At 31.4% G+C, this 21,097-nt stretch overlaps 2 protein-coding genes across 7 annotated transcripts; one reads left to right on the top strand and one right to left on the bottom strand.

Moving 5' to 3' along the window:
* Window positions 1-3,731: 3,731 nt before the first annotated feature.
* Window positions 3,732-9,938, top strand: LOC110670884 (squamosa promoter-binding-like protein 7). Of its 5 annotated transcripts, none has more exons than XM_058135916.1 (12): window positions 3,732-4,432; window positions 4,531-4,703; window positions 4,785-4,984; window positions 5,104-5,178; window positions 5,282-5,389; window positions 5,803-5,920; window positions 6,962-7,097; window positions 7,355-7,511; window positions 7,904-8,449; window positions 9,001-9,249; window positions 9,472-9,535; window positions 9,723-9,938. In XM_058135916.1, exons 1-12 carry the CDS (start codon window positions 3,909-3,911, stop codon window positions 9,761-9,763), a joined length of 2,391 nt encoding a protein of 796 aa, XP_057991899.1. In that variant the 5' UTR covers window positions 3,732-3,908; the 3' UTR covers window positions 9,764-9,938. The 5 variants fall into 5 exon arrangements, 2 of the variants coding, with proteins under 2 accessions (XP_057991899.1, XP_057991900.1); XR_009144080.1 differs by having other exon boundaries at window positions 3,733-4,432; window positions 9,434-9,535; XR_009144079.1 differs by having other exon boundaries at window positions 3,734-4,432; window positions 9,001-9,359.
* Window positions 9,939-13,074: 3,136 nt separating this feature from the next.
* Window positions 13,075-14,557, bottom strand: LOC131173891 (zinc finger BED domain-containing protein RICESLEEPER 2-like). Of its 2 annotated transcripts, none has more exons than XM_058136557.1 (3): window positions 13,476-14,557; window positions 13,336-13,402; window positions 13,075-13,234 (listed from the first exon to the last, which is right to left on the bottom strand). In XM_058136557.1, the coding sequence occupies exons 1-2, from the start codon at window positions 14,506-14,508 to the stop codon at window positions 13,344-13,346; spliced, it is 1,092 nt and encodes a 363-aa protein (XP_057992540.1). In that variant the 5' UTR covers window positions 14,509-14,557; the 3' UTR covers window positions 13,075-13,234; window positions 13,336-13,343. The 2 variants fall into 2 exon arrangements, with proteins under 2 accessions (XP_057992540.1, XP_057992541.1); XM_058136558.1 differs by having other exon boundaries at window positions 13,075-13,227.
* Between the last annotated feature and the right edge of the window lie 6,540 nt (window positions 14,558-21,097).

Here is a 21,097-nt window from a genome sequence, read left to right as displayed (position 1 = left end):
TTTAATGAAATTTTGCTTGGGGACAAGCAAGAGTTTGAGTATGGGGGAATTTGATGCATGCATTTTAGATCATCATTTAGGTATAATTTTTGCACATAATTTACCCTTGTTCATAGCTATTATTATAGATATTAGTATATATTTAGTCAATTTTACAATTTTCACATTTCTTAGTTTAATTTTTGGAATTTATTTTTTTTGTAGGTTAAATTTAGAGAAATTTGATGTATTTTGATTAGAGTAGCCATTTGGAGGAGATTAGAGTTGAATTGCAAAAATTTTTGAAGTTGAGTAAAAAAATGGCCGAGAGCGACACAACCTGCAGCACAACCGATTTAGCTTATGTCGCAGGTTGTGTCGAATCGTCAGATATTCAGGCAGATTGTTGCACAACCTGTAGCACAACCGAATTAGCTTATGTCGCAGGTTGTGTCGATCGTCAGATATTCAGGCTGAGAGCTACACAACCCGCGACACAACCCTCGACACAACCGATTCAGCTTATGTCGTTTTTACTGGAAATGGCTGATGTGGCATTTCTATTACTCTGATTTTATACCTCACTTTCTCTGGAATCTTCCACCTTTTTACCCATTCTAGGGCAGTCCCCTCACCTATATAAAGTCCCCTTTATCATTTTCTTTCCATAAGAAGGAAGGGAGGCAATTTTGGCAAGAAAGAAAGGGAGAAAGAGGGATCACGTGAAGCCATCTTTTCCAGCAGCTGCAGGAGCTCGTTCTGCACTCATCCAGCAGCAGATTCTGCAGCACTCTTCTGAGTTTTTCTATTCCTTAACTTAGATTTCCATTATTTCTTCATTTATATATTTGGGTTTGTCTTGAAACTATGATTAGTGAGTAGTTGTTTGAGATTCTAGAGATGGGTTTGTAAATATTGCTTTGTATTGTGGTTTTGAACTGATTTAGCCATTTAAATGAGTATTGTTACATTTTGATTTATTGCTTGTGAGCTTGTTGCCTTGCTTGATGAATGGGCCCTCATTAAGTTAAGCTTTAATCCTTAATAGATGGACTGAAAAGTGAATATTAGAGATAGATAATCTTGCAATAAACTTTGTTTTCTTAGTGTTAGAGATAAGCTAAGAGGATTAAGGGGAATTTTCCAAAATCAATTAGAGCTTTAATTGGGTTTTTGTTAGGTTTGAAATACCGTGAAAACAGGGTTTGATTTAATGAAAACCAACTTTGAAATGCTTGAAAAAGGTTTCAAAAATTTAAGAATTGATTTCCTTCAAAATTGCAATTATCATGTGTTTGGCTAAATTAGGGATAAATCACATGCAAACAATATTGAAAATCCAATCTCTAGAATCACTTTAATTTTTATTGAATTTAGATTTAATTCCTCCAAATTTCATAAATAGCAAATTTCAATTTAAATCTTGGTAATCTAGTTTAATTAATTTAGTTAATTGTTTGATTTAGTTTAAATTCCTCAAATACCAATTTTAATTTTTAGATTTCATTTTTAATATCTTTTAAATTTTGTCATTCTAATTAGCTTATACTTTTATTTTCAATTTAAGCACAATTCCTTGTGGGATCGATATCATTTTTAAAACTATACTACTGTGACCCATGCACTTGCGGACACACCGTATCACTGACAGAATAGACAACAAAATAAAAAGGGGCGATCCATGAGCGAGAACCAAATAGACAATACATCTTCTTGCTCAACTTGTGCCCAAGGTACACTTTCTGATGCAAACCCCATGAACAGGGCAAGATAGCAACATTATTGTCAGTGAGAACGGCAACGAAAAGTATCAAATGTGATCAGCATCTTCAACTACAAAATTATTACAAAGAATGCACAAGGCTCGTCAGCAAACTTTCACTTACAGCACAAATTACGATTATCCAAAGTCAAAATGCCAATAATCCAAAGGAAATTAGGAACCACAAGAACCTTTTCTTCATTATGGTGTTTCTATATGATAGGCTTGAGAGGCAGAGAGCAGAATTCCTCATCCTCCCATAGGCCATAACATAGTCAATATACGAAGGCATAATGGGAACATTTGAAATTATGCAACACATTCAAATTTGAACTTTGAGGGTCAAGGGTTCAGACTAGACAGTATTTCAAACTTCATTATCAGAAACTTCATTTTTTTATATTTATTAATTAATTATTAAAAAATAATACAATATTATTAATGTAAAGTTTGGTTAATGTTGGGATTTATTTATTTATTTTATATTTATATGTATATAATTCTACATAATATAAGTAAAAAAATAATAAATTGAAATATTGATAATAAAAAGTGTACATCATTGATGATAACTTAAATTATAAAAATAAAAATATATTAGTATAATTATCTATTAATTATTTAACAAAACTTTAAATATTTATATATCTAAATAATTAGATAATAATAAAAAATATTTAATAAATAAATTTTCAAATGAACGAGTATGTAAATTTGATATTATAATATTTTATTATATTTTAATATAAAATCTTTATTTTAAAAGATTATTAGATGACACTAAATTTAAATTTTTATTTAAAATAAATGTAGTTAAAAAAAATTTAAGCATTTTTTTAATTTTATTTAAACTTTTAGTTTTATTAATTTTATCAATATTGTAAAATTATTGTTACTTTTTTGAAAAAAAAAATGTTAGTTTTACTATACTTACCCAAATTAGTTCAAATTAAAATGAAATTCTAATAAATTTATTGATATTTTTAAAATAAAAATTAATTTTTAATTTAATATAGCTAATAATAATTTGAGAATATAACACTATTTTATTTTATTTTTAATAAAAATAAAAGAAAATAAAAAATTATATATATATATATATATTTTTTTTTTAAATTTGGTTTAAGCTATATTTATATGAATGCCAATAATTTTTTTTAATAATTTATAATCAATAAAATAGTTATTATATTTGAATTGAAATAAAAATAAAAATTTTTAATTTTAATATTTAATTTAAACATATCCGTTATTAATATTTTTTGAAAAAAATAATATAAATTTATACAACATGTATAATTGTCATTTTATATATATTGATATAAACATAAATATTTTGTTCAATAAAATAATTAATTTATTTAATAGTAGCTTTATAATTTAGTACTATTATTTTGCAAATATCTAAACAATTAAAAAAAAAATAGTAAAAGTGAAATTGTGTTTAAAATATAATACGGGTAAAATCTGATAAATTATTACAAGAAAAACATGGGAGTGGAAAATGGGTTCTACTGCTTCTCGTTATAATAAAGCTTTTGAAGTGGGCGAAAGACCGTGCGCGATTCCAGCTGTGAATATGTTGTCCGCTATTGTTGGAGGTAGGGAAAGAACCCATCATTTCTTCTTGACAATGATGCTTCATCCGCCTCCTTCACTCGCCACACCTACGCGCCACCTCCGCCAACCTCCCATTTTTCCATGCCGCTCCCCACTGTTTAAGAAGCAAATGGATTACCCTTCACTTTAGTATTGTTCCAGTTATTTAATAATATCCTCAATATGAAGACAAATTAACCCAGTAATAAAAAATTAAAATTACACTTTCGATAACACATCTGTCCTTTTTCGTCAATTTTTATATAAAAATATATATATATATATATATTTTATATTATTTGTTTCTGTGAATAGCGGCTGCGCGTGTTTTGAAAAGCGCGTGGACTTACTTTTTTTGAGCAACATTCGAGTATTGTGTCACTACGATAACCTCATTTTTTATTAATCATTCGACGACGACTTCGCGTCTCCACCCACCACCGGCTGACCCCTGGCCCAAAAACCAACCGAACTTTACCCACCCGTTCAACCACTGGACGAATCTTTCTCTGTTTCGTATCGTAAAAGCTACGTTTTCAATCCTAAAAAATCTAGGGCTTTCACATCCATGACGGAACCATCCTCTTCACCTTCTCCTGACTCTCGTCGGTCTAAGCTTGACGATATGGATATTCACCTACCGGTGGCTGAAGATCCTTCGTCTTCAATCTGGGACTGGGGAGATCTACTGGACTTCACCGTAGACGATCAATTCCCAATATCTTTCGATTCTGTCGACACCGCAAGTACTATCGTTTCGCAAGTCGATCCTATTGAGGCAACTCCAGTTCCAGATCGGGTTAGGAAGCGGGACCCGAGGTTGACCTGCTCCAATTTTCGGGCAGGCAGGGTCCCCTGCGAGTGCCCGGAGCTCGACGAGAAGTTAGAGGAAGAGGGTATGCCGGGGAAGAAGCGGGTCCGAACGACTAGGTCCAGTACTGGTGTTACTCGGTGTCAGGTGCCTGGCTGCGAGGCTGATATTAGCGAGCTTAAGGGGTATCATAAGAGGCACAGGGTTTGTTTACGATGCGCGAATGCTAGTACTGTTGTACTTGATGGAGAGAACAAGAGATACTGTCAACAGTGTGGCAAGTAAGCTCTTATCCGATGTTTTCCCTCAAAATTTTTTAAAATCTATTTTGAATTAGATGCATTGTGTTTTGTTCATTTGGGCTTGTGTTATTGGGCAGGTTTCACTTGCTGTCAGATTTTGACGAAGGTAAACGGAGTTGTAGGAGAAAATTAGAGCGTCACAACAATAGACGACGAAGACAGCCCCATGATTCCAAGGGAGCGGTAGACAAGGAACCTCAAGGGGAGTTGCTTAGTGAAGATACTGCTTGTGATGGTGAAGCTGAAAAAGGTATCATGACTTCAAACTTTTTAATTTGTTTCGATAAATGTGCTTTTTGGCTGTGGCTTTAGGTGATCTTCTATGATGTAGACTGTCAGATAGTTGAGAAAGAAGCATTGGTTGAATCTGAAGATGGAAAAGTTTCCGGCCTTCACTCGGCTCCCAATTCCCAAAATCTCAATAGCGATAGTGGTGTATCTGTCGGAACCCCAAAGGATAGCGGAAAAGACGATTCCAGATTTGCGCTTTCTCCTTTCAATTGTGAGAATAAGAGTTTTTACTCATCTGCGGTGGGTTTCCATTGAGTCGCTCTATGCTTTATGTTGTGCATTGCACATTTCTTCATATTTATTATGAATATATAAGAACCAAGCACTATGTGTAAAATTGAAATTAAGTTTTGTTGTAGTGCCCAACAGGTCGGATCTCATTCAAGCTTTACGATTGGAATCCAGCAGAATTCCCTAGAAGGCTTCGACACCAAGTATTTTAAAGAATTTTTACAGTTTAGTATTTGAAGGGTAATGAATTTTTGGATGGTCAAGGATATTAGGAATTGGTTAACATGTGGTTAACTTTATTTACAGATATTCGAATGGTTGGCCAGTATGCCAGTTGAGTTGGAGGGATATATTCGCCCTGGTTGTACCATCTTGACTGCATTTCTTACAATGCCAACATTTATGTGGGCAAAGGTAATAATTTAATTTCATTCCATTTATTTTATAACTTCTAATGTTAAAAGAATACAGTGCTGTTGATGAAGTGTGCATCTTTCTCATGATACTACTGAACCTGAGATTTTGTAATATTCATTCTATTTGTGGGTCTCACTCTGAAAATACTTTTTTTTTTTCATTTGACCTATTTATCATGGTTTTCATTACTTATTGAATCAACAAAACTACTACTGCAGCTAATTAAAACGCATTTATTTTTAAATATACAAATTTGAAAACAAGTGTAGATATCAATGAATGTGCTATTTATCAAAAGTATTATTCCTTGACAATTTCTATTTATTTTCACCTTGCTCCGTAAACCTTTTGTCATTATTATATTAGCAGAATCTACATAATTGAATTCAATCTTTTGTCACATCATGTAGTTATTGGAAGACCCTGTGTCATACTTGCATGATTTTGTTATCGTTCCTGGAAAAATGCTGTCCAAGAGGAGCCCAATGCTAATTTATCTGAACAACATGATCTTCCATGTTATGAAGGGTAAGATATCATTGAATGTGTAACTTCATCTTTTTGCGTCTCACAATGCTGTGTTTCTTTGTTTTAAGTAGCTCATTAACTATTGATTGCTGTCATTCTATTTTTTAAAATAAGTAGGTTTCATTTGGTCCTCTTTCTTGATGCATATTGCTGTTATAAGAATTCTGCCTTTTAAAGGATTGCTGTATGGAACCTTGTGGTTGAAGTGGGGAAGTAAAAAGACTTTCAGAATTATTTCTGGAAGGTTTTTGAAATTATGTGTTGTTTGATGTAAATGACATTGACTTTATGCTGTCCTTTTCTTGCTCATTCATTATTCTTTAGTTTTACTAATGGCTTTAAACTGGCAGAATTTCGCAATTGTCGAGCCATACACTTCTGTGGTCATTTACACACTTGTGGAAAAGGTGTTTTTTTTAGTGTGTGTGTGTTTATGGTCCATAGGAGGTCTAATGGACCTAGGTTACGTTAGAGAATGGAGATAGCCTTCTCATCCCAATGAAACTTGAACCTAATATTTCCGATAAGGAATTGCTTATCTCAAACAAACAGTATCTCCTTGGAGCATTGACAGTGATGTGCTATATTGAAGAAAGCTACGAAATCATGTTTATCCCAATCATATCAACAATGGAAAGGCCTTACTGCTATTATCTTATATTGTCTGAGTCTTCAAACTTAGATTATTTCTAACCTGCTTTGGTTTGTGATCTCAATTGGCTTGTATGCGTTTCCTTTGAATTGATGGGACTTCAAATTTGCTAACCATTTCAATTTACAGTTGAAATCATTTTCTTTTTATTTGTTTTGATTTTAAGTAGCAAATTAACTCAATTTAGATAATGGCTCAATCAAGTACACTGAAATCTATATGTGTGGATGTTACAAACTGCTCCCTGGTGGGAAAATTTGATTCCAAGTTCTGCTAGGTCAAGTTACTAAGATGGTTAACCTGAAACCTTCATAAATAATTAACTCTTTAATCTTCTCAATTATTTTATCAAACATTTTCTTTAATCCTTCAATTTTTCATTAAAATAGATGGAAATTCAGTAACAAAAGTAAACATGGAACGGCGTGCCCCAAGACTGCACTATGTTCATCCAACATGCTTTGAGGCTGGGAAGCCCATAGAGTTTGTTGCTTGTGGAAGTAATCTGTTGCAACCCAAATTCAGGTATGGAATAACACCTCTAAGCTTGCTAAGTCCAAATCCTATCTCTTTTATTTATCTTATTTGTTTTAGATTTGCTTAGTGCCTTGTTTGTAAATGGTGTTAAGTAATTCCTTTTTTTTTTTTTCTTGAAAAATTATAGAATTTGTTTTGCTGAATTCAGTTCAAGGGAAAATGTGATTAATGAGTTGGGGATTTCTAGCATGTTATCTTGCATCATAGAACAGCATGAAGTATGGTAAAAATCTTTGTGATGGCAGGCTTCTGGTATCATTTGCTGGGAAATATCTTGCATATGATTACTGCATAGTATTACCACATGATCGCACTGAAGGATGTTCCAGCCTTGACCATCAGTTGTGCAAGATATTTATTCCTCATGTTGAACCGAATCTCTTTGGTCCTGCATTTATTGAGGTAGTTCTCCAGCTTCATTTTCAATGTTTCGTTGGCTGTCCTGTCAGTTTTGCGCAATGATTGCATTTAGCAATGACTCTGTAGTTATGCAGGACCATTTAACCTACGTGTCTCTTTAAACAGTTTTATGTCCCAAATTAAAAAAAAAAAAAAAAAGAAAAAAAAAATTCTTGTGTTGTTAGTGCAGACCTTTTTCTTTTTTCACTTGTGAGATGCCAAATTATATCTAGTGCGTGATACTCTGGCTGTTGCTGATAACATTGGTCTATATTCTGAATCTGTGGAACCTCTAATTAGATGCTGCTAATTTTGTACAAACATAAGATTTCTAGTTAGCCATGTAAATTTTGACGTGCTAGAAATGATTTTTCACCTGTAAATGTCTTTTGCAGGTTGAAAATGAGAGGGGATTATCAAACTTCATTCCTGTACTTGTTGGGAATGGAGAAATTTGTTCTGAAATGAAAATAATTCAGCAGAGGTTTGCTTCATCTCATCTGTCAAGCGGTTCACAGTGTGAGTTTTCTGCACATAGACAAATGGCTTTTTCAGAATTAGTTGTGGATATAGGATGGTTATTAAAGAAGCCTTCGTCAGAAAGCTTTCACCAAATCACGAGGTCTTCACAGATTCAAAGGCTCAATTCTTTGTTGAATTTTTTGGTACACCATGAATCAACTGCCACATTGGATAAAATTTTACAAAATCTGAAAATCATATTGGATGAAATGGAGAAAAACAGGGTAGCTTATGGCATTAGTGATTCTGAAATGTTTTTATTACAGAAATATATGGATAGTGCCAGTGATATTCTTCTTCAAAAGGTTAAGAAGAGTGATGATTTAGCTATCCACTGGGAATATACTGTGGACGAAAGTGATGTTAGAAGATGTTATGAAAGTAGCATGCCATCAGTTGCTGCCATTTTCACCAGTGAGGTGAGTTATTTGTTTATTTTTATTTTTACATCCAGGGGATAAATGAGAAGATTTAGGTGGTTGATACTGTTATCTTTGTGAAATGATGTGGAAACATTATCTGACACAGCAAGACTCATAAGGAACTCTGGTTATTCTTTAAGCTTTCAGCCAACTAGACATTTTCGTTTAAAGTTCAACCCCTGGATCATTTATCAGTGTGACTCTGTTGATTTCTTTGAGCATCATGAATTTTCTTGTTATTTGGAAAACGGTTCGGTTTTCTGAAATCAAGAAGTTGTTTTCCATGGTCTGGCTTCTTTTTATATAGGTTTTCTTTTTCATTCTCTCTTTTTCTCCCCTTTTCTTCTAGCTAAATTAGCAACACTGCTGCTGCTGCTTTCTAGAATCTTTGTGTTGTCTTTTTTGTACCATGCGTGTTCTGTTTAGGAGATTTTTAGTGGTCTGCGTTCTTAGTATCTGAAAATTTGTGTTTCCTCTCCATATTGTTTTAACAGCTGGTACTTATTCCTCATTTCCAGGAGGGTTCATAATGTTATTTTCTTTTGCAGGATCTTGAAAGAAGCTCAAATGGTAAGTTGGGAGTGATTTCAAACTTATATGCTGTTGTTAGAAGTGACAAGGTTCCACTTTTGAGTAAAGAGGTTGTTATGGATGTGAGGCTCAGCAAAGAATGTCCAAACAAGTCATCTAGTCTCTGTTTTTCTAACAGAGTCCTGAAGTCGCGCCCCACAGTATTTTTAATTGCCACTTTTGCACTTTGTTTGGGAGTATGTGCCATCCTCTTCCACCCTAACCAGGTGAGCAAATTTGCAATATCTATACGCAGATGTTTGACAGAGAGATTTTAGATGCTAAAGCTAGTTAAATTGAATCACCGATTGGTTTGAATGCGGTTCAGTTTAAGGAGGTAAGTTTCTCTCAAGATGGTTGGTGTAAATTATTGATGAGTTTTGGTTTTGAATTTGATGGAGCCAATTATAGACCCAACTTGAAAATTGAGCGGGTATAGTTGGTGGCAGCCTGGCAGGAGGAAATCAGAAGGATACTACTATTCGGCTATCAAGGACTCTGTTTCATATCAAGGTAAATTACATCAACTTGACAGCGTTGTGTTTTAAGAAGAAGATTAAAATTCCAATTGTAGAGTTCCTGAAAGCTTTATGGGAGGGCCAGTGAATCGGTGCTCCAGTTCAGGGACACCATTGAATAGATTGAAACAGAGGATTGGTAGGAGCCCCATCTGATCTGTGCATATCATATGATTTTGTAGATGGGAAGCGACAGGATTTTCTCCGTCTTGTTTCTGTATAGAATTTCTATACAGTTGATAGTCGAGGTTTTCGGAGGATGCCTTTGAACTTCACACAACGATTTCTGATGACGAAAGAAACTGGCATAAGAAAATCTTCAACTCATTCATGAAAATTTTAGCTATTGCTTTTAGATTGTGGTGTTGTTTAATAAAAAAAAAAAATTTGAGTTTTTATTTACTGTGTACTTGCACATAGACCAGGAAACGTCCAGTTTCGAAGTGGATCAACTTAATTTGAAAGTAAAACTGATCAACTGCAATAGGTGGATTCAATCCAGTTCAGTAAATTAAAGAACGAGAAAAATAACGAAAACTTTCCTGCGGCCTCCTTAGCAAAACGCGGCCGCCCTTAAACTCCTCTTTTTCTTTGGTTTTTAATTAATTAAATAGTTATTTTGAATTCATGGACTGTTTATAACTTTTATTTCTGTTCTCTCAATCAGATTTCTAAGAATAAAAGAAGAGTTTTCTTCATAATTTCTTTAATATCTTTGCCTCACTTTACTAATAAGATGATTTTCAAATAAATATCTGATATGGTGTCAGCAGTTTATAGATATTATTAGGAACCTCTCTATTGATATATGTAGATATCAAGACAGCACAATTAATTACTCGTGTAGTACAATCCGTGCAGTGGTTTCTGATCAAGGGGCTATGTGGGGGTGTTTGGTTGATGTGATTTTTATTAAGAATCAGAATCCACCTTTCAATTCTTTAACTTTTAAAATACAAACTTAAAACTAAACATTAATTTTAATTTTAGTTAGATTCTAAATAATTTTGATACGATTTTGATTTTGATTTTGATTTTGATTTTGATTTTAATTTTTAATTTTATTTTAAATCTTATTTTCTATACCTAAAAATGTAATATTAATATCTGTGTTCATTTTAAAATAGAAAATATAATCTTAAAAGTAACAATAAAAATAATGATACTAGTATTAAAATAATACTTCGACTCAATATAATTTCAGTTCAATTATTAATAAAAAATAAGAATTAAATCAAATAAAATAAATTCAAATCAATACGATTCAGTTTGATTTTTATAGTAACAATTTTTTTTTCAATTCTGATTTGGTTTAATATAAATTTTCAATTCAATTAGAAACCCTCAAAAATCATGCACAGCCTTAGTAGCTATACTAAAAATTAATTGTAATTACAAACAAAATTGTAGATTAAAAATTCACTTTAATGACTAAATTATAAAATTAGAAGTTTAGTGAAGAATAAATCACATTAATTTGAGATAATTAAAATGTTTAATTTGGTATCTATTTATAATAGAGGAGTTGTCCATAATATAAGTGGTATAAATTGAATTTTATATATATATATATATATATATATATATATATATATATATATATATATATATGTAAATTTATATAATAATTTTACATAAAAAGGCAAGAGCTGTTAGTTTTTTTTTTTTTCGACTGCGAGTTGTTAGTTCCTCAATACAAAAATCAACTTTTCTTGCACGTCTTGACCATCTCACCCTCTCTTCGGTCAAGGTTTGATGAACGTCATGTGGAGGAGAATGTAAATTAATTAAAGATACGTAATAATTATTTATTGATCAAATATAAACTACGTAAAAATATATATTTATTCATTAATTTTGTGTAACATCTAAGTATTTCTCTCAATTTTAAATTACTAGCTCAATATTCAACGGGGTTAGTTTGGACGATAAGGGTGAAAATTTTTATTCTTTATTAATTAAGATTCAATGAGGATTTTCAAAAATTATTTATTTTAATTGGACCGACTTTAACTACTTGTAATTAGATCTACCTCTAGAATGAGACTAAATCCCATATTCAACGTATGCTAATCAAAATTAGACCATTAAATTAACGATGGAAAATATCAAATTAAGTTGATATCATCCTGATTTTCAACTATGCACTAATTAGTAGAGATGCACAAGATGGCATGCAAATGCTAATTAAAATTCAATACGTGACGTTTTTGAATTTTCCCATCAATTTAATTTAATTTAATAACATTGGATCGGATAGTATTTGACCACTTGCCTATACAATATTAATTAGTTTTTAATTATATATTTTAAGGGATAGGAGCAAGTTGTGATTATATATTAATTAATTAATTAATGCAATCACAAACTATAATTTCATATTCTGAACAAAGTAAGAAGCTTCGTCCACCACCTTCTTCCAATTTGGAAGAGACCAATGCACATGTTTTTCATATTCTTTTGTCATTGTCAAATGAATTATACCAATATGGTAATGTTTTGTATGGTATAATAAAATACAATATTGTGCTTTTCACACTCGGTAGCAGATATAATTAAGGAAATGAAGGGTCAGATGAACTCTTATATATTTAATTATTAAATCTTTTTTTTTTTGATAAATTTTAAAATTAATTGGGATTTAAAAATTATGTGCTTTCAAAATTTTATTATAACTTTTTAAATAATAAATTTATCAGGATAAAATAATATAATTATACATATAATAAATTAATAAATGACTTTTAATTATTTATATAAAAAAATATGTATTTGATTTATTATTTATTTTTTATATGTCAATCCAAAATTTTATTTTTCTAAATATGCCACTGTTCTTGTCCATATTAATAAATTGATCACACATTCAACAGAAAATATTGTGATCCCCAGATATCTCAACCAGCGAAGTAGTCTTTTAGTTATATTCAACCACAAACTGTTAATTCTAATAGAAATTTACGTCAAAACATAAATATGATTATCAAGTATACACAGTAATCAGGTTTATCTATCCTATTCTAGCCCAATTCTCGTTACTAAGGAGCGTCGGTTAATTAACCTATTTGGTGGTCTTATTTGTTGTGGATAGGGCTGAGCATTCGGTTCGAACCGAACCGAACCGAACCGAACCAAAAAAACCGAATAAACCGAATTACATAATATTATGAACCGAACCGAACCGAAATATATAATAAACCGAACTGAACCGAATCGAAAAATTTCGGTTCGGTTCGGTTCGGTTCAATCGGTTTGGGCTCTAAATGGGCTTATGTTTTGGGCCCGATTTCACCTTACTTTAACTTGATTTTTGCTTTTTTGATTTGATTTTTACCCCTTACTTGAACCTGATTTTTGCTTTTTTGATTTGATTTTTACCCTACTTAGACCTAATTTCACATTAATCAATAAAATTAAACATATAGTACTCAAAATCTCTATAAAAATAAAATAATTAAAAAAAAAATTCATCATAAAGCAAATGGATAAGTCCTTGACAATCTAAATACATAAAATGAAAGCCATCCAAACCAATAAAATAAAAGTTCTTATACAGTCCACATTAAACAAACTCCATAAAATACATCAAACATGAAAGCAAATAAGCAAGTGTCCAACATAAAAAATCATTCAATTACAAATTAAAATATTACAATAGTTCCATCACTTTGTCTCCAACTAGCAAGCCTGAATGCTTCAAATACCAATTGATGGATATGCAAACATGAAAAGGATTAGAATTGGTAAAAAAAATTTAAAAAAATAAACAAAATAAACAATTATAGCCATATTTACCTGTAATATCAAGTATCCCGGTTCACAGTGTTATCATTGATGCTATTTATTTCACAAAGTGAAAATGCTGAAAAATAAATAAAAAATAATTTAGCAAATAAATTAGAAACAAATAAAAGTAAATTAATCGAAACACATACCCTCTTCAAGCCTTTCAAGGTCAGCAATTTGCTCTTCAATGGATTTGCAGCAATGGGACTTCCGCAACCAATCTTGTGCACATATTAATGCTTCAACAATTTTAGGAGTTAAAGAACTTCTAAAAGGATCAAGTACTCTACCTCCAGTACTAAAGGCTGATTCCGAAGCAACTGTAGATATAGGCATTGCTAATATATCTCTTACCATGATTGAAAGGATGGGAAACCTACCAGAATTAAGTTGCCACCACTTTAATATATCAAATTCTTCTTTTTCATCCACCACTTTAATGCCCTCATTCAAATAGCAATCTAAGTCAGACTTGCTATTAGCTTCTCCAGTCTCTATTTTATGTTTCAAGAATTGATCCCCCAAATTCAACCGTGATTTCTTTTTTGCTCCTTCACTTTCATTGTTTTCACTTGTATTCCCAGCTACATTGCTACCACGTTCATGTTCAGCTTGATATGTTTTCTTGTATTCATCAAACAACTCATATACAGTCAATTTAATTTTCTTTGCCAATTCCATACCCTTTTCTTTCCCATACACAGTTGAAAGAGCAAATTCCATAAATTCCAACTTATATCGAGGATCAACCACCACTGCAATATAAACTATTTTATTCATCTTATCAGGATCCCCCCAATATTTATCAAATTTTACCTTCATCCTTTCACCCATACATGCCAATTCTACGTCATTACTCCCTTGCCACTCTTGCAATAAACAATCAACTGAACTGATCTCATTAAAAAATATATTAGAAGTGACATATCGAGATCCTGATATTCTCAAGGTAAGATCATAAAAGTGGCCCAAAAAATCTACAAGTCTCCTAACATTTTCCCAATCCAAACTATCTGGCAAACCATCACTTGACTGAAGATCAAATTTAAAGCATGGATCTATAGTAGCATATCTATCAAATGCATTTTCAAACTTTTGTGCAACATTTAACATCAAATAAGTAGAATTCCACCTAGTGCACACGTCTAAGCATAAAGAACTTTTACTTTCAATCCCCTCCATCTCACAACATGATTTAAACTTTTGCAACCTAGCAGGAGATTGCCTAATATATCTCAACGCTTCCTAACCCTTTTCACTGAAACATTAGTTTCCTTCAATCCATCAACAACAACCAAGTTAATTATGTGTGCAATGCATCTCATGTGAAGGTACTTGCAATTTAAAATGCTAAACCCCCAACCAACTATTTTCTTTTTCAAATAGGCAATAGCAACATCATTTGAACTTGCATTATCAACAGTTACTGTAAACACTCTCTTAATTCCCCAATTTAGCAAACAACTCTCAACTGCCATGCCAATATCATCACCCTTGTGACTAGTAATTGGACAAAAATTAAGAATTTTTTTATGCAATGTCCAATTATCATCAACATAATGTATAGTGATACACATATAATTGATTCTTTGCAATGAAGTCCATGTATCTGTGGTAATGCAAACCCTTTGATTAGAATTTTGAAAGTAATTCTTCAATTTTTTTCTCTCTTCCATGTACAAGTCATAACAATCCCTTGAAACTGTCCAACGGGATGGAATTCGAAACTTAGGTTGCGTAACTTCCATAAATTCCTTAAACCCTTCCCCTTCCACAAACATAAATGGGAGCTCATCAACAATTATCATTTTAGCTAGGTTCCGCCTTGACCTCTCTTGATTAAAATTCCAAGTATTTAGTGTACCACAATGACTTCCCCCTCCCTCTTGTATACTAGAAGATGGTTGTAAATACAATTGTGATTGCCTAGTAGTCATAACATGTGGGTTCTTTATGCATGCAAACATGTGATTTCTAAGTGCAGTAGTTCCATTTTTTTTTGGGTCACAGAAAAATTCTTTATAGCAGTAATTGCACTTGCCTTTTTGTGTGCCACTACCATCAACAAACTTTGAAAAGTGATCCCAAACAGCTGATCTTGGCTTCATGCCCTTCCTCTTCATTTTAGAAGTTGCTTCATCAACTTCGGTTTGACTTGAAGCAACTGGAGGTGGATGAGAAGGTTCCACAAGAAGATCATTTGTTGTTTCTTGTTGTGCCATCTTTGAAATTTAAAAATTAACCTGCATATGAAATCAAAATATATAATTACATATAATATACAATTACATGTCATTTAATATGTTTTATGAAGGATTGAAACTTAAACATAATACATCTACTTATATATATATTAGCTCATTAATCTAATCAAAGACAAATAATTAATTGAATTTCAGCATTCCTACTCCTTAGATTAAACATAGAAGTGGCATGAGTTTTGCAACCACAAGGGTATAGGTTCAATTCTTAAGAGCAGCAACCACTTCATGCAAAAATGCTGAAGTAGGATCATAATTCAATATTGGAATTTTATATGACTTATTTTTAACCACTTCTATATGAACGTGCTTTTGGTTTACATGCTGCTCTATCTAAATGTTGTTTGTACTATCAGTCATTTTAAATCAGTTATGCATTGCCTTCTGATCTTGTAGGTCTTAGGGGCATCGTGGTATTTGTTGTCAATTGAGCGTCATGCAACATGCTGGAAATCTGTTTGCACACATGAATTTAGTCCTGTAAAGTGCAAACTTCCTTTGTTGCATTGTAGTAGTTTGACCAAAGATGAATGCAAGCGTGGCAAAGACTCAGTCTTTAGCAATGCGATCCGGATCTTGTTTTACGGATTTATTACTAAAGACACGATTAAGCTATCTTATTTTTATTATGGGATATTTGCAAATGCTGTGACACAGAATGTTGTCTCCTCTGAATTTCTAGAGAAGTATTTCTATTGTCTCTGGTGGGGCTTACAGAACCTACGGTACAAATTCATGAAAATGTGCCTCAATGTTTATTTATTTTCCAATGATAATAAACGACACAATATTGTTATGTTTAACTGAATGCTTGGAAATTATCTGAAGCGTTTGCTTCCTTAGTGCTAATGCTATACGTATAATATGAATATTTTCACATTCATCATTCTGCCCTTAAATTTCACAAGTGATATTCCAAATAAAGCAAGAATTTTCCATGTCTTTCACACACAGAGGGATGGAAGGAAGATATATAATCATAGAGAAATTTTAGTATAAATCAAGCATTTAATTAAACATGCAGTAGATATAAATTTATAATATCATGTATCAAACATTCAAACTACTCAATTGTATTTCAGATTGAAAGTAAGAAAAGAACTAAGGAGAGTTGAACCTACCGTGGACTGGAGAATGAGAGCGAGAGACCAAGCACTCCAAGACAGTGACGAATCGACAGCCTCAAGTTGCAAGAAGAATGAGTCGAGAGAGAAGAGAGGAGAGGAATGAGCAGAGTGAGAAGTGTGAAGACTGACGAGACGACAGACTAGTCGCGCAGCGAGTGAGAATCGAATGACTGGCTGCTATGTTCTCCAGAATCGCGCGGCGAGCAAGTTTGGAGGACTGACGAGGCGAGTCGCGCAGTGAGAATCGAATGACTATGTTCTCGCTAGCAAGTTTGGAGGAAGGGACTGAAGAAGTTAACGACACCTAACCCTAAATCTCAAGGCCAAAATGATGTGTTTTAATAAATTTCGGTTCGGTTCGGTTCAACCGAACTTTTTGGTCAGTGAAACCGAACCGAACCGAGATAACCGAAATTTTTTAAAAATAAAACCGAACCGAATTGAACCACTCCTAAAACCGAACCGAAATATCGAAATAGGACGGTTTGGTTCGGTTAATTCGGTTTAAACCGAATAGTGCTCTGCCCTAGTTGTGGATCTATTTCTGAACCTAACAGCCATACTTGCAAAGGAGGAGAACAGCATCACACATCCAGACTGATAATCAATAATTCATTTATTAATCGGATAAGTTAATACATGTACAGCTAGCTAGCAGGAAGAAATAACTCTCGTGGTTGATAAATATCATTTTCGAAATAACAATGATTAGGATTGCTAGACAAATAATATATTAAAGAAGAGATCACATGTTGAAGGACTGAAATTGCAAGGTACATATCGAGGGTACCCAAGTAGCAATGAAGAGCTGAAATTGTCAAATGCTGGGCTCACCACACCGAAATTTTAGATTTGTGTGCGTTGGTTCTGACTCAGATTGATGTCCCAATCAACATTCTACCAAATTTACAGTGCATTTGGAAGCTGTTTTCTATACTTCAATAATGCCAAAACGCTATCAAACAAGTAGAGGGCAGAGAAGAGAATAATAATTAAATACAACAATGATATAAAAACATGGGTGGCTGAGTCAGGCACAGCTCGTTCCTGATAATATCTTTTGATTGGAATTTGTCATTTTTTGCGTACAAGTTATTCTTCTTCTTTTTCCTCTTCCTACCTATTTCAAATGAAGCTCTGGGAAGTATAAAGGTGGAAACAAACGCCATCTAATGATGGCTATGGTTGTCCTATATATGGGATGCTATCTGGAGTATTAATTATTGTGTTGGCTCTCTTTTGCTCATAAAACAATAGTAATTAACAGGGATAAAGAACAAAGGGAAATGGAAAAACACAGCTTTGGTTGATTCTGATTCTTGTGTTCTTGAGATTGCTATTTATTTCATGCTTACATTTCAACTTTTTGTTTAGAGTATATTATTATTTAATTTTTATATTTTAAAAAAATTAATTATTTAATTTTTATATTTTAAAAAATATATTATTTAATTTTTACTAAACTATTTAGTCTCTCCATTAATTTTTAATTCTTAAATTACATAGCTCATATATTCTAATTCTTGATAATTAATTAGATATGGGTAAGAACCTCTTTTAGTAACCTATTTACCACCAATGTAGGATGGCTATTACAATTACAATTGATATTTGAGGCACTAAATTACAGTGGCTGTGCAATATTGAAAGAAATCAAATGATCCTACTAGAATTTTTTTTTTTCTTACAAATTATGTGTTGTTGGCCTATTTTTGATCCCACAATAGAGGATAAAAATTTCAAAAGAGTGTTCAAGAAACTATTATTAAAACATATTCAAGAAGCTATAAAAATAAAGGTATTATTTTAATTTTATTGATTTTAATTGAAAATTAGTTTTTAATTTGTAAATTGAGTAAATGATTGAAATTCCTCTTTACCTCATTGTATGAATATCATTTTGTGTCCTTGATTTAATTTGCATAAGTTTGTAGACATTATTTAAATTCATTTAGTTTGATATCAATCTAATGCATCAAATTTTCCACTTTGTTTCAATACATTTAGTTTAATATTATTTTAATACAATTGCATCTTTTTTTTTTTCATAATTGAATTTAATTACAAAATATTTTTAATTTTTAGGTAATGAATAAATTTCTTATAAAAAGAAAACCAACAAATTGTTAAAAAACTAATGGGCAACAAAATGAGTAAAAATCTTAAAAACAACTGAAAAGAACATTTTTTTTTTCAATGATTATTGTAAAAAATCATTACCTAACCGAATGAGACAATTGATAAATGATTGTATTGTTACTCACATTGGAAAGAACGTATTTGATAGCATTGATAATAAAATAATTATTTCAATACTTTTAAAATATAAAAACTTGTGAAGAACAATTATAATTTTTTTGTAAAGATTATAATTCAAATAAAATTGACCCATTAACTGAAGTTCTGACACCACCATTGATAAAGACATCAGTAGATTATAATGCTCAAAATATCTGATTTAGGCTTAATGATCATACTCAGCTTAACAAATACAGTTAACATCAACATGAGTTGCAAGAAAAACAACATAATTACAAAGCAATTCGTAAAATAGATAAATAAGTTGCAAAGGAAAAAGGAAAGGAAATTCAACATGATGTTGATGAATAATGAGTTAAATATGGCAAAGAGGAAGACAAGCATGCAATGCATGATAATTCAATAGTACATATTAAATTAGATGTGCTACCATATGGAATTAAAAAATAAAATGAAAAGAATCAAAAAGTATTGAAAATGCAGCAATTGGATATTTGGATTAGTTGACGAGCTGTGTGAATAGCAGCCAAATTATGCTGCTTTTTGCAATTTGCAGCCAGCTTTCTATCCCCTGAATTTTTTTTTTTTAATTCGTTTTTCAACAAGTTGGGATGGGTAAGAATTGTCACCTTTAATGGCCTAGTAAAATAGAAAAATAAATTGGAATAATTATGTTGCTAATTAATCTCGCACAAGTTGTGAAATAATTGACCATAATAATGTCTATTTAACAACCCATTTAATCATTAAATAGTTACTAATAGAATTATTGTCACCTAATAAACTCTTTAAGCTGGCTTCATTTTGAAGAAGAGATTGAAGTTATTAGGTAGGAAGTCATGTTAATAAAATCTAACCCTTAATAATATAAGGGCTCCAACTTGAAATGTGAAATGAACGGTCCACCTTTTTTGAATTCTTTTTAAAAAATGGAAATGAGGGTATGCTACTTTAAGATTCAAAGTTGATGGGATTTCAATATAATTATATCAAGTACACATGAATAGGGATAGAAAATGACAGAAATTTTTTCCATTAATGAACATAATATAATGGACAATTTGATTTGTGGGTACATGATGGTAATAATTAATTTTAATTTCCGCCACCAATCATTCAACTTTATGTGCTTTAGTTGTCAAATATTTATGCCAAAGCAATACGTCAAGGTTCTACTGGCTTGTTAAATCTTATTTATTAAAATTAGTTGATTTTTTTATAGGAAAAATATTTAATTAATTGAAAATAGAGAATAACACATTCTATTTTTTATATAAAGAAAATTAATTATTTATATAAAATATAATACAAAGGATTTGAAATATTGGATAGTGTTAACAAAATATTTACCTTGGTTAATAGGCGGACTGCTTGTTAAACTTTTTAATTTCATTGTCTTTTCGTTAACTCACAAAATAATCTTCAAATTTAGATCTCTTGTTAATAGGGATGATAAACAGATCGAGTTTTTATGGTTATTTGATCCAATTGAATCCTAATAAAACGTATTTAGATTGTATATAATTAGATTTGGGACTGATTCAAGTTTAAAGAATAATACTCGTGATTGGTTCGAATCGGATTTGAATTTTATATGTTGAGTATCCATTATCTGAATCTATTTATATAAATATTTAATTAAATATAAAATATATTTTTTTTATAATAATATTTATAAATTTTTATATATTTTATTTTATATAAAATAGAATTTAAATTTTTTATGAAATTATTAAAATTTTAAAATATAAATTATTAATAAAAATAAATTTTTATGTAGATTAATAATTAAAATTTATAAAATTAAATGAGTTCAGATATTTTTTAAATAATAATAATTAAGTTTAGAACGGATTTAAATAGTTAAAAATAAATTTTATCAGGTTTTGGATTGATTGAAGTTGGGTGGGGTAACTTTTGCATACACCCTACCCTACCATCCTTACTTGCTAAAGAATGATATGCACCTCATATAGCACTTTTCTCAACCCAAAAAAAAAAATAATTCACTAGTAAAAATATATAATAACTCCATTAAAAGAGCAAAACACAATAAAATCATTCATTCACTTAAGATGTATTAATAAAGATAGATTTGAGAGTTTATTCATTCAAGTTCTATTA

The sequence above is a fragment of the Hevea brasiliensis genome, chromosome 15 (genome assembly GCF_030052815.1).
Source record: "Hevea brasiliensis isolate MT/VB/25A 57/8 chromosome 15, ASM3005281v1, whole genome shotgun sequence".
Classification (NCBI taxonomy): domain Eukaryota; kingdom Viridiplantae; phylum Streptophyta; class Magnoliopsida; order Malpighiales; family Euphorbiaceae; genus Hevea; species Hevea brasiliensis.
The sequence above is the reverse complement of the archived record's forward strand: the minus strand, read 5'-3'. Positions and strand labels throughout refer to the sequence as shown.

Bases quoted from the DNA above. Each gene is read 5' to 3' on its own strand.
- LOC110670884 (XM_058135916.1), top strand. From the start codon at position 3,909: ATGACGGAACCATCCTCTTCACCTTCTCCTGACTCTCGTCGGTCTAAG. The intron at 5,179-5,281 runs GTATTTTAAAGA...CTTTATTTACAG, and splicing joins CTAGAAGGCTTCGACACCAA to ATATTCGAATGGTTGGCCAG. The intron at 7,098-7,354 runs GTATGGAATAAC...TTGTGATGGCAG, and splicing joins CTGTTGCAACCCAAATTCAG to GCTTCTGGTATCATTTGCTG.
- LOC131173891 (XM_058136557.1), bottom strand. From the start codon at position 14,508: ATGGAGGGGATTGAAAGTAAAAGTTCTTTATGCTTAGACGTGTGCACT. The intron at 13,403-13,475 runs GTATGTGTTTCG...TTTATTTTTCAG, and splicing joins CCTTGAAAGGCTTGAAGAGG to CATTTTCACTTTGTGAAATA.